At 43.0% G+C, this 23,626-nt stretch overlaps 1 protein-coding gene across 1 annotated transcript in view; it reads left to right on the top strand.

The window, feature by feature from the left end:
- LOC148350159 (proprotein convertase subtilisin/kexin type 5-like) overlaps positions 1-23,626 on the top strand; it is a 75,207-nt gene that overhangs the window by 37,689 nt on the left and 13,892 nt on the right. Inside the window, exons 10-19 of the mRNA XM_088319994.1 lie at positions 1,782-1,973; positions 2,419-2,522; positions 5,049-5,326; positions 5,428-5,515; positions 7,362-7,484; positions 12,392-12,494; positions 13,458-13,648; positions 17,257-17,341; positions 19,897-20,000; positions 23,119-23,251. Coding sequence (XP_088176120.1) covers positions 1,782-1,973; positions 2,419-2,522; positions 5,049-5,326; positions 5,428-5,515; positions 7,362-7,484; positions 12,392-12,494; positions 13,458-13,648; positions 17,257-17,341; positions 19,897-20,000; positions 23,119-23,251 — 1,401 coding nt within the window. The remainder of the gene's footprint in view (positions 1-1,781; positions 1,974-2,418; positions 2,523-5,048; positions 5,327-5,427; positions 5,516-7,361; positions 7,485-12,391; positions 12,495-13,457; positions 13,649-17,256; positions 17,342-19,896; positions 20,001-23,118; positions 23,252-23,626) is intronic.

The raw sequence follows: 23,626 nt of genomic DNA, 5'->3' as shown, positions 1-23,626 counted from the left end.
GGTGGAGGTGGGAATTTCTTTTATAAATGCTCTTTGAACTCAATTGGGTGTTAACGTCTACTTATTAGAGAAAATATTTTACTTTAAGGACACCTCAAACGACGCACCCCGGTTTTGATGCATTGTTTTGTAAACCCAGGATTTTTGGTGATTAGCTATTAGGGCTAATTCTGCTAGCCGTACGACTCCAGCCTCACCTGCAAAGCCACTAGGAATGCAGGTGACCCCGCCCACCCATCTCACCACCTCTAACCAGCTTGTCGGGTCTAAAGCGACCACTTACGTGTGGGAGAGCTAAAAAAATATTGACTAATCGTAGAAGGAAATTCAGGCAAAGACTTTTGGAGAAGGGTCCTTTCGTGTTGCGGGCCGCACCCCTTCTGAAAACCTTCCACATCTGTTTTATTGAAGTAGACATAGAGGAGAGACCACAGACCATCACCCCTGGACAGCCGTGGGGGTAGGGAGAAACAAAGACAGGAAGACTAGGAGATGCTAAAAAGGGCCAACTGATTTGAAATACACACTTTTGAGCAAATACGTTTAAGCCTACTTTACACAACTGCAGTTGGAGAAGGGTCCTTTCGTCTTGCCGGCCGCACCCCTTCTGAAAACCTTCCCCCTCTGTTTTATTGAAGTAGACAAAGAGGAAGACCAGAGACCATCCCCCCTGGATAACCGTGGGGGTAGGGAGAAACAAAGACAGGAAGACTAGGAGATGCTAAAAAGGGCCAATTGATTTGAAATACACACTTTTGAGCAAATACGTTTAAGCCTACTTTACACAACTGCAGTTGGAGAAGGGTCCTTTCGTCTTGCCGGCCGCACCCCTTCTGAAAACCTTCCCCCTCTGTTTTATTGAAGTAGATAAAGAGGAAGACCAGAGACCATCCCCCCTGGATAACCGTGGGGGTAAGGAGAAACAAAGACAGGAAGACTAGGAGATGCTAAAAAGGGCCAATTGATTTGAAATACACACTTTTGAGCAAATACGTTTAAGCCTACTTTACACAACTGCAGTTGGAGAAGGGTCCTTTCGTCTTGCCGGCCGCACCCCTTCTGAAAACCTTCCCCCTCTGTTTTATTGAAGTAGACAAAGAGGAAGACCAGAGACCATCCCCCCTGGATAACCGTGGGGGTAGGGAGAAACAAAGACAGGAAGACTAGGAGATGCTAAAAAGGGCCAACTGATTTGAAATACACACTTTTGAGCAAATACCTTTAAGCCTACTTTACACTGCTGCAGTTGGAGAAGGGTCCTTTCGTCTTGCCGGCCGCACCCCTTCTTAAAACCTCCCCCCTCTGTTTTATTGAAGTAGACAAAGAGGAGAGACCACAGACCATCCCCCCTGGATAGCCGTGGGGGTGGGGAGAAACAAAGACAGGAAGACTAGGAGATGCTAAAAAGGTCCAGAAACTTATTTGAAATACACACTTTTGAGCATATACGTTTAAGCCTACTTTAAACTGCTGCCGTAAGGGAAAGGATTGCGGTGTCTTGGAACAAAAACCAGCAGGCTCAAGGACAGCTTCTTTCAACTGGATTGTGGCTACACCTTGCACTTTTGAAACCTTATATAGTCTTACAATTTTTTAAGCATACGTTTTTCTTTTTTTGTTTGACCTTACTACTCTTTGTTTTGAAGTTATCTCATCTGTGTTTTACGTTGTGCCTATTTGAAGTAGAATGTTGATTTTGCTGCACAATCACTCAGATGTAATTACTCTTTCGAAAACGGACCTACAATAACCTTAACTTACCTCCATTCTCCCCAACCCAGGCAAACCCTCGAGGTAGGCGGCACCCTGACATCGGTGCTGGAGGCGTCCGTCTGCCGCGCCTCACCCGGACATGGTCTACGCACGGTAGAACACGTGGTAGTGCGAGTAACGGTGGCTTGCCGTCGCCGTGGCGACCTTTCCATCGCGCTAACGTCGCCCTCTGGCACTGTGTCGCAGCTCCTCCGCGAAAGGTAGCATCACCTCACGCTGCGTCGCCCATTACCGCCGTCCTGCAGCAATGAGCCCCGCTGTGATAAACCCTTCAATTTGAGGGAAAACAATTTACTGTGCTCCTCATATTTCCCTTTCGTACGTAGCTTAAAGAAAACGACCTTTGGAGAGTCAAATGAAAACCGCAAAACATCGTATGTAACCAGTGAGAGTGCTAAATCCTATCCACTGGACCACTAATAATGATGACATATGAAAAGGCATTTGAAATTAGCTCATGATCACACTTTTTTACTCACAGTACCAAACACTAAAGTGAGAGAATGGAGAATACAGAAAGTCGTCCTGAAAGATACAAATGGACCCACTGTCCGATTTGTTACCCTCGTTTTTTTCTCATACCTTTCAGGACGATTTTCTGTTTTCTCCATTCTCTAATATTCGTGTCTGGCACCGTAAAAACAGTGGCGGGAATGTTTTGACCGGTCTAGACGTGGCGGCGTCTTCCGGCGAGGAGGACGTGAAGTTGGCACCTGAAAAACACTTTTCATATGTTATCTGCATCACCGGTGATCTAGTGTGTATGTTTCGGCTCTTTCATTGCCGCGACCCAGGTTTGATTCCTGTTGCTTGTGACATTTTTTTGCACTGATCAATTATTGCTCTGATATACGCTATACGGTATCGCTTACTATAGTTTTAATTCTATGCGCCTTATAATCCAGTGCGCCTTATATAAGAATATATGACCAAAAAAAAAACAACAAATTTTTATAATCCGGTGTGCCTAATGGTGCAGAAAATAAAAAAGAAAATACAAATTTGAGGCACAAAAGAAGACAGTGTTAGCTTAAAGCAAAAGAAGATGATGCTAGTATTCAGTGTAGCTAGCTAGTTGACAGAAAAAAACGCATGAAATTGTTTGCTAGTAGTTTGTTGTGCTGGTGGTGTTACATAGCGCTAAAAAAAAGACAATTCTAAATTTGGGGACGAAACCAGACTATGCTAGCTAGAACCAAAAGAGACGCTAATTTTGGGGGTTTAAGAAGTGTGTTTAGAACAGAAAATAGAAATAATAGTCGTTTTCTGCATAGAAAGAAAGGGTATTTATGTACTGTATGATTATATCATATGTATTATTATTATTATTATAATATACTATGTATTGAAAACAATGCTAGCTTGAAGCTATGAATATGCTACTAGTTTTCGGCACGAAATTACACAATATTGCACAGAAGATTATTGAGAAAATGCCAGTTTTCAGAACACCAAAAAACGTTTTTTTTTTGCGTGAGAACAAGCTAGCTTTTTTCCTCTTCTCACATATATTTTTATTTTCATGTGTAGGAAATGATGCTTATTTAGGACACAAAATAAAACAATGCTAGCTTGGAACAAAGATGATGATGATAGTTTTCGACACGGAAAACTACACCGTTGCGCAGGCGAAGCTGACACTCGTTTTAGTGTTAAATCTTCCTATTTACCACGGGGTCACCGGCGCTCCCGTTCTACACACGCTATTTAAATTAACGTCACCGACATAAAAAATCAAATTGAATTAATGTAGTTCTCCAAAAAAAAGCTGCAAGGTGGCAGCCACTTGCCACAATCGTATCTCACAGGAATCCACGTGTGGCAACAGACTAACCACAGGCAAGAAATGACACATACAAATGCATTTTAACGTTTGAATCCTTTGAACATTATTTTTTTAGTTTTGATTGTCAAAAGGATAATAGATTAGGGTAGTGATGGGTCATGTTGGGTTTCTGTTTCCAGGAATTGCTTCGACATGTACCACACAGGTCTATAAGCTCATGGTGACAACTGAGAGCAAGACTCAAAAACTTATTTTTGTTTAGTTCCAGTCCCTGCTTCATTATAATCCTGAAAAATCCAAGTCTATTGTTTTGTTTTTCATTTTGAACTGTTATTACATTGTCTTAACACATATTTATGGTAGAAGTTGCCAGTTTGGGTTGTTCCTGGAAAAAAGGGGGCCAAAAGTAATCACTCATAACATGATTTCTGACTTTCATGGTGAAAATAACCCCAAAAAATCCAAGCAGCTTGTATGACACATAGTCAATAAAGCTGGTTTCAGAACACAGCAACAAACAAATGCAAAACGACGGTACCATTCTCCATTGAAACAATGTTATTTAGCTAGTTTTGTTATTTTTGCTGTTTGTTTAGTTTTTCTGCATTTGGGTCCCTCCAGAAAAAAGGTATTGTGTACATTTTCATGTTGTTGAAGGTGTTTGAACTCTTCCATGACAATTTCTCATTTAGGCCACATGACAATTCCACGGAGGGTTTTCACCACTGGGAATTCATGACGACTCACTGCTGGGGAGAACAAGCTCTCGGGAAATGGACCTTGGACATGCGTGACTCTTATCATGGACTGAGAGGAAATTCTCAATCGGGTGCGCTTGTTATCAGTGAAGTGAGATGGGCGGAACTGAACGAGGAATCATACTTGCTCTCACATATAACATTGTACTCTCACACTTACGCAACAATACAGACACAGTCATATCCATGCGCAAAGTCTACTATTCTCTCATACATACTACTACACTCTCATACACACACCACTATACTTTCTCATGCACTTGCTAAGGGATATAACCTGTGTGAATGAGTGTGTGATAGTGTGAGAGAGGGTAATCGTATATCTGAGTTAGTAGTACGAGTCTGAAAACAGAAACATATACAGTACAGTAGCATGTGTGTGAGAGTATTGTAGTGCGTGTATGAGAGTAAAATATTAAGTGTGAGAGCGTAATGTAATGTGTGCATTAGAGTATAGCAGTATGTGTGAGAGTGTAAAGTAGTACAGTATATGTGTGAGACAATGCCTATAAGAGTATAGTACACGTAGTAGCATGTGTGTGACAGTATTTTTGTGTGTGTACTATGATCACACACACACACACACACACACACTAGTATGTATGGGAAAGCATAAAAGTGTGTGAGAGTAGATCTAATATACACTTTTGGTGCAACTTAAGAGACATCATCGGTGTTGACAGTTGGGTTCACTGGGTGTTTCAGGTCTCACAACTGACACCCTTGCCCAGAAGACCCAGTAAGGGTTGCTCAAGTCCCGCCTTGGGCCTTAAGAGCCTGTGCCCACTTGTCGTCCTGCTTGATCCATCTGGACGCCTTCTCTGCTGATGTTCTCAATGTCTCGCCTGCTGTGCAGTCCCTTTGCTCCCAGAATCTTGAGTGCCCCGATGAGAGACTGACCAGCAAATCCTCTGCACCCGACCTCTATGGGTCTTCCATCGCCTGCCAGTTCCTCATACTTGGCTCTATCCTTTCAAAAGCTTCCTCCATCCTGTCTTCCCAAGAAATGGTCCATTCCAGCAGGTCCACTTGCCTTGTTGTTTCTGAGACACGGACGATGTCAGGCCTGAATGTGGTCACCGCGATGTTCTCTAGGAACTGTTTCCCTAGGTCGACTTTAAATTGACAGTCCTGGGCTGGTGCCAGAAGACCACCTACTTCACCCGGGTGCTACTGTTTGTCCCAAGCTCTGACAAAGGTGATGGACTGCTGGTGGAAACCCCTCTGCTGATGGCTTCAGCAATCATTCGCAGCACTTGATCATGATGCCAGCGATAGCATCCCTCTCCCAGTGCTGGTGGTCAGCAGCTCAGGATGTGCTCCAGCGATCCGACCCTTTTGGCAGAGTGGGCATAGTAGGTTCTCTGCCAGACCCTAGGGGAGGTTGAACGGGCTTGGTAAGACTGGATGAGGAACTTGAGCCGGTGTGGCTCCGATCGCCATAGCTCTGTCCACGAAATCTCCTGGCCAGCTGCCTCTTCCTAAGGTGTCCGCGCCCCCTGCTCCCTTATTCCTACTGACCTACTGCAGCATACTTCCTCCACCCCTGTCCGAACTTCTTTCTGGATAAGCAGGCACTTTTCCTTCCCCTGTGCCTTGTTTTAGGAAGGTCTTGGGATTTTCCCAATTCCTGCTTGTCCCTGCTCCCACAGCTCACTGCACCGCAGGCGGGACTCAGCCTGGTTGACTGCCTCTTCAGTGCACCACTTACCGCCGGTCCTAACCTATATGCCAGCCAAGGAGACTCTGCAGTCACTTGAGTCCTTGTATGGGGCGGCATTGGCTCAGGTGGTAAAGCGCTCGTCTTGGGATCAAGAGATCGCAGGTTTGATTCCCAGCTCCTCCGTGTTATATGTCGAAGTGTCCTTGGGCAAGACACTGAATCCCTAATTCCCCCCGATAGCGGGTAGTTGCCTTGTGTGAAACACATTGTAAAGAGCTTTCGGTCTTCATTGACTTGAAATGCACTGTATAAATGCAGACTATTTACATTTACACAGCAGATAGGGTAACCATAACTCCTCCATCGGACTGCTACAGGGCAGAGTCAATTTGTTTTTCCTCCCGTACAGTGTGATGTTTCTGAGGCCAGAGTATTGTAGTACAGTGGAACTTGGTTCTCGACCATAATCCGTTCCAGAACCCTGTTCGAAAACCGATTTGGTCGATCACGGAAAATCGTTTTTCCCATTAAAAGTAATGTAAAATCGTTTTAATCCGTTCCAACACCCTAGATGTCTACCAAGAACGTAAACATGAAGCTAACCCAGGCTAATCGTACGTTCGCGTTAGCGTAATCTTCCGTACGAAAGATTACGCTAACATGAACGTGTAAAGATAAAAAAATCAGGTCGTTTACACGTCATTTAGCACCCGGGTCTCCACAACAAGTGGTGAGCGGTTAAAGGATAAAGAAAAGATTTATGAATAGGATTTCTTACCTTTGTGGTGGTCTGCAGAAGCCATGCTCTATTCCCTCGAAAGAAGGGAAACTCGCACACTTTCTTCATATTTTGCTATTATTTCTTTCTTAAATGCAATAGTTGTACGCACTACTCTTCTTTTTTCACCTGTAGCAACTTTGCTGCTTGCACCGACCTTCTTCCGAGGCATCATTAGGGGTTAAAACACTCCGTTCACCGATATTAATAACGAAAGCAAAAAGGAGGGCGCGCTCACGTACAACAGTTCTTCACGAGGGGTGGGGGCAATCTACACCCGTACGACGCTCAGCATCGCCCCTAGCGTACCGGCGTTCGAGCTCCGATTTTTTGAACGAAAAGCAAAGCAAGAATTTCTCAAAATTTTTGGTCGGACTCCGATTTGTTCGAACTGAGAGGCGTTCGAAAACCGAGGTTCCACTGTATGTGTTAAAGAGACTACTAGTGTAGTGAGAGTATAATAGTATATGAGAGAGTATGATAGAATTTGCGCCTGTATGAAAATATGATGTTAAATGTGAGTCTAATCTACTTCTAAAACAGGCTCTCTGAGACTTTTCCACGGATTTTCATTTATTTCCGCTTCTGTTTCCTGTTGAACAGGCGCGCTGGTGGAGTGGTCGCTGGTTATTTACGGTACTGAATGGTCGCCAAACGGCACTCGACGCAGAACGTCGCGGTCGGCCGAAATATCGGATGGCGCGGACTTCGCGGAAGAATACGTGGGTGCGTACTGTCGCCACCAATGTTCCCTGTCATTTTCCCCGGGTCTGCGCGTTCACACAAAGCAACGCTTGAAACAACAGTGAGCAACCAGAATCCCAAGTGTGGCAAGATAATTCATTATCAAACAGGTCCAAAACTTGACATCACGTTACATTTTGCTGAGTTTCCGGCAATGCAAAATGATTTTTCTCTTTGGAATGAATTGACGCATGTACTATTGCAAAAGTTGTACGGTTCTTACAATTCTTTCACAAGATATCCATTTCTTTTTATTTCCTGATATATTTTGTCGCATAATATTAACATTTTTGGGGGCTTATTGAGTCGGTTGTAGGATACAGAACTGTACTTAATCACCTTTTTTAGGGGAAGTACAATGTTGGCAACAAGATTCACTTGATATCATTGGAAATTATTTGAATGCAACACAAACTTTTTATTCTTTTTTTCAGTGTTTTTTTCTACTTTTTTTTTTAAATTCCTTTAAAAAAAATCTCATTGTGTTTTTTTTCCGAGCTGTTACTTTTTTCTTTTTGTTCTCTATTTACTTTTTTCCTACATTTCTTTCTTTTCTTTTTTTCTGGCTTTTTCCTAAAATTTTCCTTCTTTTTTTCTCTTCCTTTTGTTTCTTTTTTTCCTCAGCTTTTCACTACTTTTTCATTTTGGTATTTTTTCTCTTTTTTGTTCTATTCGCCCCTTCCTTTAAGTCATTTTGTGCATAATTTTACTTAATATTTGGTCATGTTGGGATTAAAGAAGCAAAAACAATCTGAAGAGCTGTTTAGGACCCGAAAGAGCCAGTTCCTTTTAGTGAGCCGAGCCGAAGAAGCCGGTTCTCGAAAAACTCTACTAACTTTACTCAACTTCGTTTGACTTCAAAATACCGCATTTAGGACACAACCTCAGGAAAACCCGTGTATTTTTACCTTTGTGCACTGTAACTTTGACTTAAGTCGCTTCTTAATTAGCAATTTTGAGCCCTCATTTTTGTGCGCTGGCTCGATTTTCTTGTGCGCTGAGAATGTGCGAGCAGTGCGCAATTGCGCACGCGCGCAGCTTAGAGGGAACACTGGTCGCCACTAGAGGGCTAATAAATCTTTTTAGGCAAGGCAAGGCAAGTTTATTTGTATAGCACAATTCATACACAAGGCAATTACAGAAAATGGAAAAGAGACAGGTTAAAAACACACAATTACAGTTAAAACATAGAAGAAAAGACATTGAAAATGTAAAATGTGGTTTTTAAAATGCATTAAAACCACAGATAAAACGTATAAGCGGCGCTGCCACGAGCGGCTGCCTTTTCCAGCAGCTGCCCTATTGTTTTATTGCTTATCTTCGGTGTTTTTTCTTCCCGTTTTGACAACTACACTATGGATTACTTCTATCCTATGGACATGGGTTTTAGCGCACAAAAATGCGTGTATTCAAGGAATTTCAACTCCTTGCCCTGAAGAATTCTCATGCCGGCGTGATGAAGGGGCCTGTCGTGGAAGAAGAGCCGGAGCTAGCGAAGCGGCTAGCGGCGTTATAAGTCTTCGGTACCATCCGTAATCATGGTAAATGCGAACTCACGACCAAATAAGGTCATCGAGTGCTGGTGGAAAACATCGAAGCGCACAGGGAGCGCAGTTGCTGTGTTTTGCGGAAACGTGGCTCACGTTTAGCATTCCGGACGCTAACGTGTAGCCACCCGGAGCAATCCGGCTTCAACGCCGCTAAACAGAGACACGAAAGCCGGGGGGAATCGGAGAGGAGGCGGACTTGCTAACACGAGGTGGTGTATCCCTGGATTTTCACAAAGAAAAGTTTTCCATCTGCCGCAGGGATGTCGAACTTTTGGACTAGCGTGACGTCATCCACTCCGTTACAAGCACCCCTAGGGCATCATGTTCATCTGTTATTAAACAACGGGGTAGACTGCTGGAAGTGTGAATTTCCCTACGGGGATGAATAAAGTATCTATCTATCTATCTATCTATCTAATAAAATCAATGAATTAAAATAAAGTAAAAGTGAAGAGTGCAGTCAGTTGTATGCACAGTTGAACAGAGCTGTTTTCAGCCTGGACTTAAACACTGTCAGAGTAGAATAGAATAGAATAGAATATACCTTTATTGTCATTGTTACAACATGGGATATATTGTGACAACGAAATTGGACGACTCCAGTTCCACATTTTACAGTGAGGATAAGGAAAACAAAGAGATAAAGGAACAAAGAAGATGTTTTAATTGTCTTTGTTGTATAGGCTTTGTTTCCTCTGGAGGGGGGTGTATGAGTGGGTGAGGGACAGACCTGGTTGGGCAGATCCAACTAGATGTTTGATCTTACTGTACACACGGTCCAGTGTTTTTTCCCCTGGTTGCTCAGTCCACGTGTTGAATGGATTTGGGAAGTACAGTCCTTAAACATGCCCGATTAAAGTCGCCAGCGACGATAAAAGCTCCGTCGGGTGTGCAAGCTGCTATTTATTGATAGCAGCGGGCAGGAGATTTAGCGCTATGCTAACGTTAGTAGACGCCTGACGTCATCAGGAAGACTATTCCAGAGTTTAACTGCATGGAACTGAAACGCAGCTTCACCCTGTTTAGTCCTGGCTCTGGGCACCAGCAGAAGGCCTGTCCCTGAGGTTCTCAGGGTCCGAGATGGTTCATATGGGACCAACATGTCACAGATGTACTTTGGTGCTAGACGATGAAGAGACTCTTACACCAGCAGAGCTGTTTTAAAGTCTATTCTCTGAGCGACAGGAAGTCAGTGCAGAGACCTGAGCACAGGACTAATATGGTCCTACTTCCTGGTTCTAGTCAGGCCCCGAGCAGCAGCGTTCTGGATGTCCTGCAGCTGTCTTACAGCTTGTTTAGAAAGTCCAGTCAGAAAGTAGATTAACCTGCTAGAGATAAATGCATGAATTTTAGCCACCATAAATTCCGAAATACAAGCTTCTCCCTTTTCTACAATAAACACTACTGCTTACAATACATTGCGGCTTATTCTAATTTTTATTTTATTTTTTGCAAGAAGGATGTCACGAAGCGGGTCGGGAAGCAGGAAGTAGGAACTCATTTGCGTAGACGATCTGTCACTTTAATTGAGAAAGAACAGATGTCCAACACACAAACCGACCAAAAACAAAACAAAGCAGGCTCAAATGCAGGGAAAACTACAGGCTAGGAATTTAACGGGATTAGACAGAACTTGCAGGAATCTCTCAGAAGTGCAACAAAGTCCAACAAGCACAACAAGAATAAACAGGTATCGAACAGGCATGAACAGGTTTTCAACAAGGGTAAACAATGATCTGGCAAAGGGCAGTTCCATAAGTACCCATAGGAGTAATCAGAAAAATGCAGGTCAGCCGGTGTCAAGGGGCGGGGCCAGCTGGGCGCCATGGCAACCGCGCAGGACATGACAAAGGATGGTTGGGAAAGTGTCACTGGGCCTTTCCTATGGATCTCCCCGTCAGGGAAACGTCTGGTACTGAAAAGTAACACATTGTGACGCGATTAAGATACTCATATTCGAACTGCGTCCCCTCCTGTCAATCTATAATTAGCGCAGGAGTCATTTTTTATTAAATTGGTGTTAACATATACACAGGAGTGCGACAAAAACATTCTCGAAACAAAATTCAATGATTTGTACTGACTCAAATTCAGAAGCCTGTACAATCACAATAGCCTGTACGGGTGCTATGCCATGCGACTAATCTTAAGCTCTCCCATCCTTTGCGCATATGACAAAGTGATCGAGAGGAGACCAAGGATTGCTACTACATACCGTAAATTCCGGACTATAAGCCGCTACTTTTTTCCCAAACCTTCAACCCTGCGGCTTGTTCAGTGATGCGGCCAATTTATGTAATTTTTCTAACGGCCGCCAGCGGCGCTCGAGTACAAAAGGTAAGATTTATACCGGTGGAACATACGCGAGTGTGTAGCTGCCGTGTTTTTGAATAAAGGACGACGTCTATATGACAAAGTCTCTTTCCCATACTGGGGAAGACAACTTTAATGTCCTCAGTCATAAGGAGGAAGATGAGCACGGTTTACCATGATTTTTACAAGTACCGTATTTTTTTTTAACAGACCCGTTTACTGTGTTGCGAGCGTGTTCCTAGTAGCGTTTTGCTACCCTTCACAGACACGGTTTGGGATGAAAGTTATAATATTATTATTAAAGCTTTGAAAACTCTCTCGGTGTACCGTCTTTCTTTGTAAATATGTGTAACCATGTATAATATGTATTTGCAACTGTGAATTTTTGTAATGTATTTATTTTAGAGACTTATTCTGATATGTTTTTCACGGGCGAATCAAAAAGAAGGGGCGAATACAACGGGGGCTGACGGGAAGTGGAGTAAAGGTGAGACGTGTTTGTGGACGCAGCGGACAATAGTGGATATATATTTTTCCCACCCTTACCTTTGGAAATATACATTTTTTTTTCTTGGATTATTTTCAAGATGACCCGGACTCTGCAGGTCTGCATCAAACCTTAAGTACTGGTATCATTTTCCGTTCATTTTGCCGGCTGTGGTCTTTGAACTGTGTATTTTATATTCAGTTACAATCGCGGAACTCAAGATCGGGTTTGGGTTAATTTTGTGTTTGTGTTACAAGTTTCGTGCGGCTTATACACAGGTGCGGCTTGTGTAAGTACAAAAGCGGTTATCCTCTTAAAATGTGGTGGGTGCGGCTTATAATCAGGTGCGCTCTATAGTCCGGAATTTACGGTTTTATACATGCCAGCACTATATCAGCTTCTTTGCAGACCCTCCCCTCCAGTAGATAGACCTTACCAGGCAGGGTCGATAACTGGGACGACATATTTATCCGGTATCGGTTCGAAAACGATTGCCCAGGGCATTCAGTGCAAATATTCTCGTACGTTTTTTCTTCCAGGACCCTGCGACCAGGAATGCAGTGAGGACGGCTGTGAGGGTCCCGGCCCGTGGCAGTGCGTCACATGCGCCCACTTTTTCCTAAAGTTCAAAAACAACACAAGGTAGGAAACATTTTATCCTTTATACGGCACACATGCCCCACAAATGTTCCAATAATGGTCTCTACCAATGTTCCCTCTAAGCTGTGCACGTGCGTGATTGCGCACAAGAAAATCTAGCCAGCTCACAAAAATCAGGGCTCGAACTTGCTAATTAAGAAGCGAATTAAGTCAAAGGTACAGTGGATGAAGGTAAAAATACAAGGGTTCCCCTGACGCTGTGTTCTAAATGCGGTATTTCGAAGTCAAGGTCAAAGTAGAACAAAGTTGAGTAAAGTCGGTAGAGTTTTTCGAGAACCGGCTTCTTCGGCTCGGCTCACTAAAAGGAACCGGCTCTTTAGAGTCCTAAACGGCTCTTCGGGTTGTTTTTGCTTCTTTCATCCCTATATGACCAAATATTATGTAAAATGATGCACAAAATGACTTAAAGGAAGGGGGGATAGAACAAAAAAGAAAAAAATACCAAAATGAAAAAGTAGTGAAAAGCTGAGAAAAAAGGAAACAAAAGGAAGAGAAAAAGAAGGGAAAATTAAAAAAAAAACAGAAAAAAAGAATGAAATGAAATGATCTGCATTTATATAGCGCTTTTCAAGGCAAGACTTCCCAAAGCGCTTTACAGTCTGCTTCACATTTCCCAATAACGGCCGTGCAGCCATGTAAGCCTGCATATTAGGGGTTCAGTGTCTTACCCAAGGACACTTATGCGACAATAGATACTAGGAAAAAAAAAAAGGAAATCTTGTGAAAGAATTGTAAAAACAAATGACGTTAGTAGGCCCTGCAACCTTTGCCATCGTACATGAGTCAATTCATTCAGAAGTGAAAAAAATATTTAGCATTGCCGGGAACTCAGCAAAATGTAACTTGATGTCAAGTTTTGGACCTGTTTGATAATGACTTAGTTGCCACACTTGGGATTGCCGTTGCTCACTGATGTTTCAAGCGATTCTCACTCCCTCTGGACAGAATGTGCGTTTCGGAGTGTCCCCGAGGATTCTGGGGCGACAAACGGCGATGCAAGCGATGCTTTGCCGCCTGCGGGAGTTGCACCGGAAGCCGAAGCGATCAGTGCACGTCCTGTCGACCCGGGTATCATTTAACGGAGGGGGGCGATACTTGCACGGCCTTCTGCGAGGAGGGTTACTTCCTGGACCACGGTGGGTTTTCTTTCGTCATGTTTACACAGCAAAAACATGTTCCTTTATCTTCTTTGTTTTCCTTATCCTCATTGTAAAACGTGGAACTGGAGTGCCACGTCCAATTTCGTTGTCACAATATATTCAACCTATGTTGTAACAATTCTATAATTCTTAGCCCATTGGCACAGGATTTAGCTAATTGTAAATACTGTATTTTTCATCTCACATCTCATCAGCTGCACCGCTTATCCTCAGTAGGGTCGCGGGGATGCTGGAGCCCATCCCAGCAATCATCGGGCAGTGGGCAGGGGACACCCTGAACTGGTTGCCAGCCAATCGCAGGGCACACGGGGACAGACAACTCACTCGCTCAGTCACACCTCGGGACAATTTGGACCGGCCAATTCACCTGAAATGCATGTTTTTGGAATGTGGGAGGAAACCGGAGTGCCCGGAGGAAACCCACGCAAGCACGGGGAGAACATACAAACTCCGCACAGTAAGGCCGGGATGTGAACCCACTCAGGAGGTTTCCACAACCTCAGAACTGTGCCGCACACGCGCTAACCATTGCTCCGCCGTGTACTGTATTTTTATTATATTTATTTATTCAGCCAGTATAAACCATAAACATGATATATACAAGAAATCATTTGACACGCAAACACTCAATAATGATAAAATGATAAAATAATAGATTTAAAAGAATAAAAAGAATAGAGTAAAAAAGATATTGTAGTGTATAATACAAGGTAATTATATAGGATAGTTTAAAAAGAAAGAATATGTAAATGACAAGACTAGAGTGGAATAGGTCGGAGGAACGCCGTTGGCATAATAATACTGTACACAATAACCTAAATCAATTCCCGTTGAACATACTCTCTTTAAGACGTGAAGTCTTGCTCGCGATGGAGCGAAGATGGCGACCTAATGGCAGGTAATCGAAGTACCTGCGAGCAGGGTGACTGAGATCATCTATGATTTTTTGTGTCCGTTTTCTAGTTCGATCGATGTAGATACTTTGCAGGGACGGGAGGCCAGTACCTATTATTTCCTCTGCCGTCTTCACTACTGATTCCATCTTTGACAATTCTTTCTGATTGACGCGACCAAACCAAACTCTGATTGACCTAGTTAAAACGGATTCAATGATAGCGCGATAAAAATTGAATAGAATGGATTGACGGACTTCGAATGATTTGAGTTGATGAAGGAAGTAGAGCCTTCGTCTGGCTGACTTTGGAATATCAGTAGCATTGACAGTCCATGTGAGGTCAGCTGACAAGTAAGTACCCAGAAAATTGAATGAATGGACCAGTTCCACCTCATGACCATTAATTGACAGTGGCACATGCGGGGGAGGCTTAGTACGGAAATCTATTATCTCCTTAGTTTTACCTACATTCAATAACAGATTACTCTCATGACACCAGGTGGAAAGTGAATCAATTTCTGCTCGGTATTCGGTTTCGTCTCCATTTGAAATAAAGCCAGTAACCGTGGTGTCGTCTGCATATTTAGCGAATAGTGAATGGTCAGAATTGGGTTGACAATCATGTGTAAATAGGGAAAACAAAGTTGGAGAAAATGGACAGCCCTGAGGCGTACCAGTGTTGAGGACAATAGAACATGAATCTTTCTCACCAATGCGAATGGACTGTTCTCTATTGAGATGGAAATCTAAAATCCAATTTGATAGTAAAACGGGAAAATTGAGGTCCGCACTATAAGCGGTTCCAACCTCCATGAGTTCTGGCCAGGTGATCCTTCGCTTTGGTAGGTCCCACTTTGTCCAGGCTCCTTGGACTCCAAGCTCCACCGCCCTGACCACCTGCCTTCCTCCTCCAGTTGACGGACCTCGGCCTGCACCATGTCTCTCCTCTGCCTTGGATCAGTTTTTGACCATTGCTGGAAATGAGTAGACCCTAATCCCCGACGCCCTACGCATGCATTTCCGATGAGATCTTTCAACCTCAGCCTGCCTTCTGCCTGATGTACTTAGCTGTCTGCTGCCCATTTACGCCCCGATCTTGTAATCACGCCCGCGCCCCTAACCATCTCGTCGCTAGAATCTTTGAGCATCATGACCGCCCTACACTTGGCCACCTTGAACTCTTCCACTACCGAAGACAGGGGAAACTGCAGCTGCCCCGACCTGATGTAAACTCCTAATGATGTGAAGCTTGGTGGAACACCAAGCCACCTGCGGAGATGTTTATTTGCCCTCCTCTCTATTCCTTCGACCGCCGTCATAGAGATTTCATAGATCGTCAGCAGCCACAGCAGTCTTGGTAGCAGACCGTACTGGAACAACCAAGTCTTGAACTTGCCTGGTAGTCCTGATCGCTCAATCCTTTGCAGCCACTCATTAGCCTGCTCCACTGTCCTGAGAACGCTGCCCCTCTCGCCCAGAGATGAATCGTACCACTTTCCGAGGCATTTTATTGGGTTATCTTTGATAGATGGTATGTTTTCTCCTTGGATTCGAAGTTGAAACCTGCTTATGACCTTCCCGCTCCTGATCACCATGCTTCTTGACTTTCTAGACTTGTATCTCATCCGAGCCCAAGTTGCTACCTCGTCAAGTGCCTTCAGGATCCATCTTGCTTGCGCATGGGTCACTGTTGTAATAGTGAGGTCGTCCATAAAGCATCTTAACGGAGGTTGGCATATGCCAGACCTCGTCATTGGCCCTCTGGTCTCCTTCACCCCGGCAGTGATGAGTAGTTTCATGCCCATAACAAACAGGATGGGGGAGATGGTGCACCCCGTGACGATCCCCTTCTCCAAGTCTTGCCACTGGGTGGTAAACTGGGTGGTTTGGAACTGAAACTTGAATCCACTGAAGTAGGACCTTACAACGCAACGCGGCACCTACTTACTCACAGCAAGACAGACCATGTAGAATACCCCGACAATATTAACAATCTCCAATGATGTCAGTTGCTACCGGAGACCGAGACGATCCATAATAGCTCAGAAATGGCCAAGACAAGATTGGTCTGTTTTATTTATCTGATTATTCATATAAAAATGTCATACTACTTGATATGATCAAAAAACATATCAATGTTCCCTTTATCGACTCAATTGATGTCACTGGATTCCACTAACCCTTCACCTTATTACGATGTCTGGAAAACTCGGAGAGCGTTTCTCCAAACAATGCCTGCCGTCCTCCGTCAGAGTCCTGTTATCAACAGAACTAGACAAAATATTCTGCATTCGGATCAGCGTGACCTGTCATTGAACTTAAGCCTACTCGGAGAAAATCTTCATTGCACTCAATAAATCTAACTTGTATTCAATCGTATAAAATCCTTTATAATCAAATGTATAAAATCCGTCAGAAGGTACTGGAAACATTGAAAAATTATCCTTGAAAGTGCTTGAAAAGTGCTTGAATTTGCCCATGAAAATGTACTGTGTGTATTCTTTAAGCATTATTTTGCCAGTGAAATCAGAGCCACTGTATAATACACACAAATAAGAAAAGGTAGACTTATAATGAGCAAACTTTTCTGCCATAGGGTAATACTTACTTTTCGCAGCGTAGGATTGTGTGAGTACGTGTGTACAACTCCGATTGTTGATGTTTTTTTTCTAATCCTTCCCGCCGGCAGACGGGAATATGTGCAGGAAATGCGGCGAGATGTGTCGGAGGTGCACGTCCCGAAGCATCTGCACGGAATGCAGAGAAGACGCCGGGTGAGTCCTCCAATGCCTAGTAAATAACCCTGCTCTCGGAAATATTTACATTTTTTGCACGGAACAAATCATAATATATTGTTGTGAGTCGAGAAAATTCGTTTTAGATAGCCAGAAGAACTGTTTTTGCCCGTGTTGTGAGATAAGTTTGACTACCGTAAGCCGCACCCACCACATTTTAAGAGGAAAACCAATTTTGTACTTACACAAGCCGCACCTGTATATAAGCCGCATGCACCCACATTAAAAAATGTAACACAAACACAAAATTAACCCAAACCCGACTTTACATCCCGCGATTGAAACTGAGTGTCCTACATTAAAGTACACAGTCCAAAAGTCACAGCCGGCAAAATGAACGGAAAATGATACCGGTACTTAAGGTTTGATGCAGACCTGCAGGGTCCAGGGCCCCTTGAAAGTAATACAAGGAAAAAAAGGGTATATTTCCAAAGGTAAGGGTGGGAAAAATATATATCCACTATTGTCCGCCGCGTCCACAAACAGGTCTCACCTTTACCCCACTTCCCGTCACCCCGCGTTTGTTCCGTCCCCTCTTTCTCATTCGCCCGTGCAAAACATATCAGAATAAGTGTCTCAAATAGATACATTACAAAAATATACAGTTGCAAATACATATTATACATGGTTACACATATTTACAAAGAAAGACGGTACACCGAGAGAGTTTTCAAAGCTTTAATAATAATAATATAACTTTCATCCCAAACGGTGCCTGTGACAGGGCAGTTAATGGTAGCAACACGCTAGCAACACGCTAGCAACACAGTAAACGGGTCTGGTAGAAAAAAACATACCGTACTTGTAAAAATCACGGTAAACCGTCCTCATTTTCCTCATGTGCCTTTCTTTTGGCATTTTTCATGATGACGGTATGTTTACGCTAATTTAATTTATGCACAAGCCAAGAAGTTGCAGTCTTCCTCGGCGCATATATTCCACCGGTCTAACATTTAACTATTTTACTCGAGCGCCGCTGGCGGCCGTAAAAAAAATTACATAAATCGGCCGCATCACTGAATAAGCCGCAGGGTTGAACGTTTGGGAAAATAATAGCGGCTTATAGTCCAGAATTTACGGTATTTGAAGTAGGACCGGCCCGAGCCTTCGTGGGGCCCTAAGCAAAATTCGATTTGGGGCCCCCTGTTACTTGATCCATGCTAGTACTCATTCCATGTTCTACTCCAGGGGTTGGCAATACTATACTTCATGTACTTCTTCTGAAATTGATTTGTTTCATCAAATTGGTTTAGAAACAATAAGAGTAAAATAGTAGATGGAGTACCTGTTTTAAACACTTCATTTGTATTTAGTACTACTAGTCAAGTCAAGTCATTTTTATTTGTATAGCCCTTAATCACAAAGAGTCTCAAAGGGCTGCACAGGTTATTGCACAGACTATTTTTTCAGACTATTATTACACCATCCCCTGATCTGGAACCAACATGAGGGCAAGGAAAAACTCAAAAACCTCAACATGAGGAAAAGTATTTTTCTAGTAAAAACTAAAAAAAACCTACTAAAAAACTAGTATTTTTGTAGTTTTTCTGAAGTCTGCTTTTATTGAAGTTTTGTTTTCTGTACTATGTTTAGTAGTCATTTTTATGTAGTATTTCCATAGTAGTATTTTTTAGTATTTTTGTAGTACTTTTGTTGTATTTTGAAAGTAGATTTTTGTTGTTGTATATCTGTGGTATTTTCGTAGTATTTTTGTCACAAGTAATGTTCCCTGTAATTTGCCACGGGCCTGAGCGTTCACACAAAGTCCGTGAGCAACGCTTGAAACAACAGTGAGCAACCATAATCCCAAATGTGGCAACTAAGTCCAAAACTTATACTTACTTGACTTATATTTTTTCCTTTGTTTCTTTCTTGCCTTTTTTTCTGGCTTTTTTTTTTTTATTTTTCCTTCTTTTTCTCTTCCTTTTGTTTCTTTTTTCTCAGCTTTTAACTACTTTTTCATTTTGGCATTTTTTTTCTTTTTTGTTCTATTCCCCCCTTTCCTTGAAGTCATTTTGTGCATAATTTTACATCATATTTGGTCATATATGGGATGAAAGAAGCAAAAACAACCTGAAGAGCCGTTTAGGAAAAAGAGAGACACAGAAAGTGAATGAGACAGAGACAGAGTGGGAGAAAAGGGGTGGAAAAGAAAGGGAGAGAGAGAGAGAGATAGAGAGAGAGAAAAAGAGAGAGAGGAAGAGAGAAAGAGAGAGATAAATAAATAAATACAAGTATATTGTCTATGTGAGAGGCACCTGGCTTTGGCAACATCAAGTGGACATATTTCAACCTGCAGCTCGTTTTTCTCTTGCGCTTCTCTAAATGTTGTCTCACGATTCAATCCCTCAGCGGGCCTGATCCGGCCCGCGGGCCGCCTCTTTGACACCTGTGACTTAAGGGCTGTCACTGCCTTTGAGGTCTGAATCTGAGGTTTCAAGCTTTTCATGCATTTCCTGTACTGCAATTTTGGTTTTTCATTTTGTACCTTACTCCCTCCGGGGTTTTTCCTTCTTGTCCCGTCCTGGACCCAGTCTGCGTGGGAACCGGTGCCAGCCCAGTTGCAGTCCTGGAATGTACCACGATGAGGACGAAGGCCTCTGCAAGAATTGCCACCGCGTTTGTGCCGCCTGCGCAGGTAAGATCACATTGTAGCAGTAGCGGGCTGTGCATTTCACACCTAGGCCTTCAGTAGTGCTAGGTCCGATTTAGTTTTGCCGGAGATCAAAGGGATCAAAGCCGGGAGAGAAAGCTTACCACGTGTTGGGAGTCATCATTTTATTCATATTTCCCGTATTTCCCGCACTATACGGCGCACCGGGTTATAGGGCGCACCCCCAAAAAATAGTTTTTGGTCCTATATTTTCCATACATAAGGCGCACCGGATTATAAGGCGCTACAATGGGTACGTCGACAAAACAGTCAGATGGTTCAGTCCAACTTATTACCCCCTTAACATTCCCGAAGCTTGCAAAGACGCAAATACGTGTCGTAGACACGTGCGGATGCGGTGTCCGTACGATGTCACTCAAATGCATCGTTCCAAATATCATTCGGAAGGTTAAAGTCTTGGGATTCAAGAAATGCCAACCATTCCTTAGTTTCTATTTTCTTTTTCGCTCCCAACTTTACTGTGCATATGACAATAAACACTTGGAATTGAGTTGAATTCACTCAACTCATCACAGCAACATCAAGATCGTTCTAAAACAAGATACCGGGAAAATATAAAGCCGCATAGCTCACCTAAGTTCTCTTGCAGCCATCACGTTCAATAATGATACGTAACCATGGTCTTCTTACAACCGTGAGTGTAGTAAATCTAGGAGAATAAAATATTTACAAATACAGACTAATGAAACATGTTTCTTTATGGCGTAGTTTAGCAAGCATGCTATTCAGTCATCTTTTTCGGCCAATTGCAGGGTTTGTTTTGGCCCTCTAGCCTATCCGAGGCTCCGAATAACTTCAGCCGATAGCGATCGATTTAACTGATGATTGACACATCTTTTTCGGCCAATTGCAGGGTTTGTTTCGGCCCTCTAGCCTATCCGAGGCTCCGAATAACTTTAGCCAATAGCGATCGATTCAAATGATGATTGACACATTGGTTAGCCAATGAAACGCCGGTATATAAATCCCAGCATACACCGCGGACTACTCCGCGTTCGGGGGAAAATCGAGTCGGCGGCTGTTGCGTAAGTTGCGAGACCTTGCGATTTAATGTTGAGCCATATATAAGGCGCACTAGATTATAAGGCGCATAGTCAGCTTTTGAAAAAAATTAAGACTTTTAGGTGCGCCTTATAGTGCGGAAAATACGGTAGTTTCTTTTGTCTTGAAGTAGCTTGGACGTTCACTGTAGAAGGAAAAAATACATGCAAATATAATTAAGTAGAATAATACATTTTCTTATTCAAATTATGAATTCATTTTCTGCATTAAATTATTGTTGGTAATATACTGATTCAAGGGATAACCTCAAACCTGTCTTTTCATTTTCTCCTTTTATACTTCAGGTTTTTTTTTTAACTTCTTTATACAACATCATCATTCGTAATATAATGCATCAAAGCAAGTGAGCCGTTTGAGAACCGGCTCTCTTTAATAAGTTGAGCCGAAAAAGCCGGTTCTCTAAAAAGAGACGGACTTTCACTACACAACTCAAACTCGTCTGGCTTGATTGATTTGCCGTTTTCGTGATAGTCGGTGTTTACCGGATGGTACCCATGATTGACTTGTGTTTCTTGTTCGTCGTACACGTCTTAAAATGCATACTAAACGTACTTTGTACGGCAAAAACCTACAGGTTGACAGGTATGCATACTTAACCTTCCCTCGCCGACAAGCACCACAACAATGACGTCACCTCAAAGCAACGAGATCTCGTTGGCCGAGTAATCCAAAAGTAACTGAAAGTACTGTATTTTCCGCACTATAAGGCGCACATAAAATCTGATTTTTTTTTTTATAAAGCTGACTATGCGCCTTATAATCCGGTGCGCCTTATATATGGATCAATATTGAATTACAAGGTCTCGCAAGCCACCGACTCCATTTTTCACGTAGAAGAAGAAGTGCGCTGTGCATACTGGGAAATATTAAACAACGATTCTCTTTTATTTGTGCGTTTGTATAAAGACCCTGAAATGGCTCCTTATTAAGAGACACGCTTACAACGCAAAGTTTAAACTCAAGGCGATCAGTCACGCAGTAGAACACGGGAATAGAGCAGCAGCGAGAGAGTTCGACATTAATGAATCGAACATGAGAGCGGCTCGAGCCGGCAGAATTAAGAGTCCCCCTAGGAACTCGCTAACTGAACAATGGTTCCATGGGTGAATTATGTAAAACCCACTACAACGTTTTACATTTTACAGTTATTATGTTATTGCTTTACTGTTATTGTTTTGCACTTGTTGTTTTTGCACATTACGAGTGTCACTATATTGCGATTGCACTAACGTTTAATTTACCGTGACAGTATCAGACGTTTTTTTGCGTGTTGACTAAATGGAGGAAAAGTAAAATGTTATGCCTTGCTGTTGTTCAAAGATGTTAAAGATGTGTCACGAAAATGCTTTACCTCAGAGAAAATAATAAAACGGCTGTTTATTCATTTTGGGAGTGAATGGAGTTGTGGAAAGCTTGTTTGTTATCTATTAATAAAGTTTGACTGACCTATCTGACTGTTTTGTTGACATTCCCTTTAGCGCGGTACCATCAAGTTAAGTCACATTTATTTATGACGCCCTTAATCACAAAAATGTCTCGAAGGACTGCACAGGATTACAATTACAAAATTGCCTGATCTTAAACCAGCATGCACTTATAGCGCCTTATAATGGGGTGCGCCTTATGTATGGAAAAAGTTTAAAAATATATCATTCATTGAAGGTGCGCCTTATAACACGGTGCGCCTTATAGTGCGGAAAATACGGTAATCCAGTTAAAGTAACCCTACCCAACCCTGACCGCCGAATATAGTCTGCGAAACTGGTGTCGTTTCCCAAGGCCTTCTAGCAGGCCCTGGTTTGCCTGCTCGGAATCTGGCTAAACCAACAGTTTTATTGTGACTTATTCTATGCCTCGGGGGCTGTTAGCCTAGCTGTAGCAGTCAACAGTTAAGAATTTCATTTTTTGATCCGGTTCCTGCCAATAATTTCACAGATCCTCAAGTTCCACTTTGAAGAGCAAGGAAGTTGGCCAGCGTTGGGGAAACAGGTTCTTATCTTTCAATTTTCTGCCTCATCAGGCGCCGGCGTGGAGGCGTGCACCGAGTGTGCCGACGGCTACCTGGCCGAGGAGTGGAGGTGCGTTTCCTCCTGCAGCGAGGGCTTTTTCGCCGATTACCCGGACATTGCCGACGGGCGCGGGACGTGCAGGAGGTAAGCGATTGGCCGTGGGCGATACATTTAAGCCCAGCACTCCCCTGACTTTTGGGAGGAAAACAGCACGGTACCTAAAGAGTATCGAAGATAATGGTTTATTTTACTGGCTAAAAAAACGTGTGCTCATTTTTCGTAATTATAAACTAACGTGACCATATTCATATAATTTATAACAAGAAGGTGCCAACAGTCAGATGGCTCAGTAGACCCACACCTGACTAATAAGGAGAAGTGTTATTTTAGGACTGTGCCAACAGCAGAAGCCGTCAAATCGTTGCTTGCATGCATAATTCTTGACCCCTTTGATAACTGGGTTAGGGTCAGGGTTACTTTAACTGGATTACTTTCAATGACTTTTGGATGACTCCAATA

This window comes from Urocampus carinirostris, chromosome 16, assembly GCF_059441175.1.
Source record: "Urocampus carinirostris isolate Australia breed hairy pipefish chromosome 16, RoL_Ucar_1.0, whole genome shotgun sequence".
Lineage (NCBI taxonomy): Eukaryota > Metazoa > Chordata > Actinopteri > Syngnathiformes > Syngnathidae > Urocampus > Urocampus carinirostris.
Note: the sequence above shows the minus strand (reverse complement) of the source record. Positions and strands in the feature narration are given on the sequence as shown.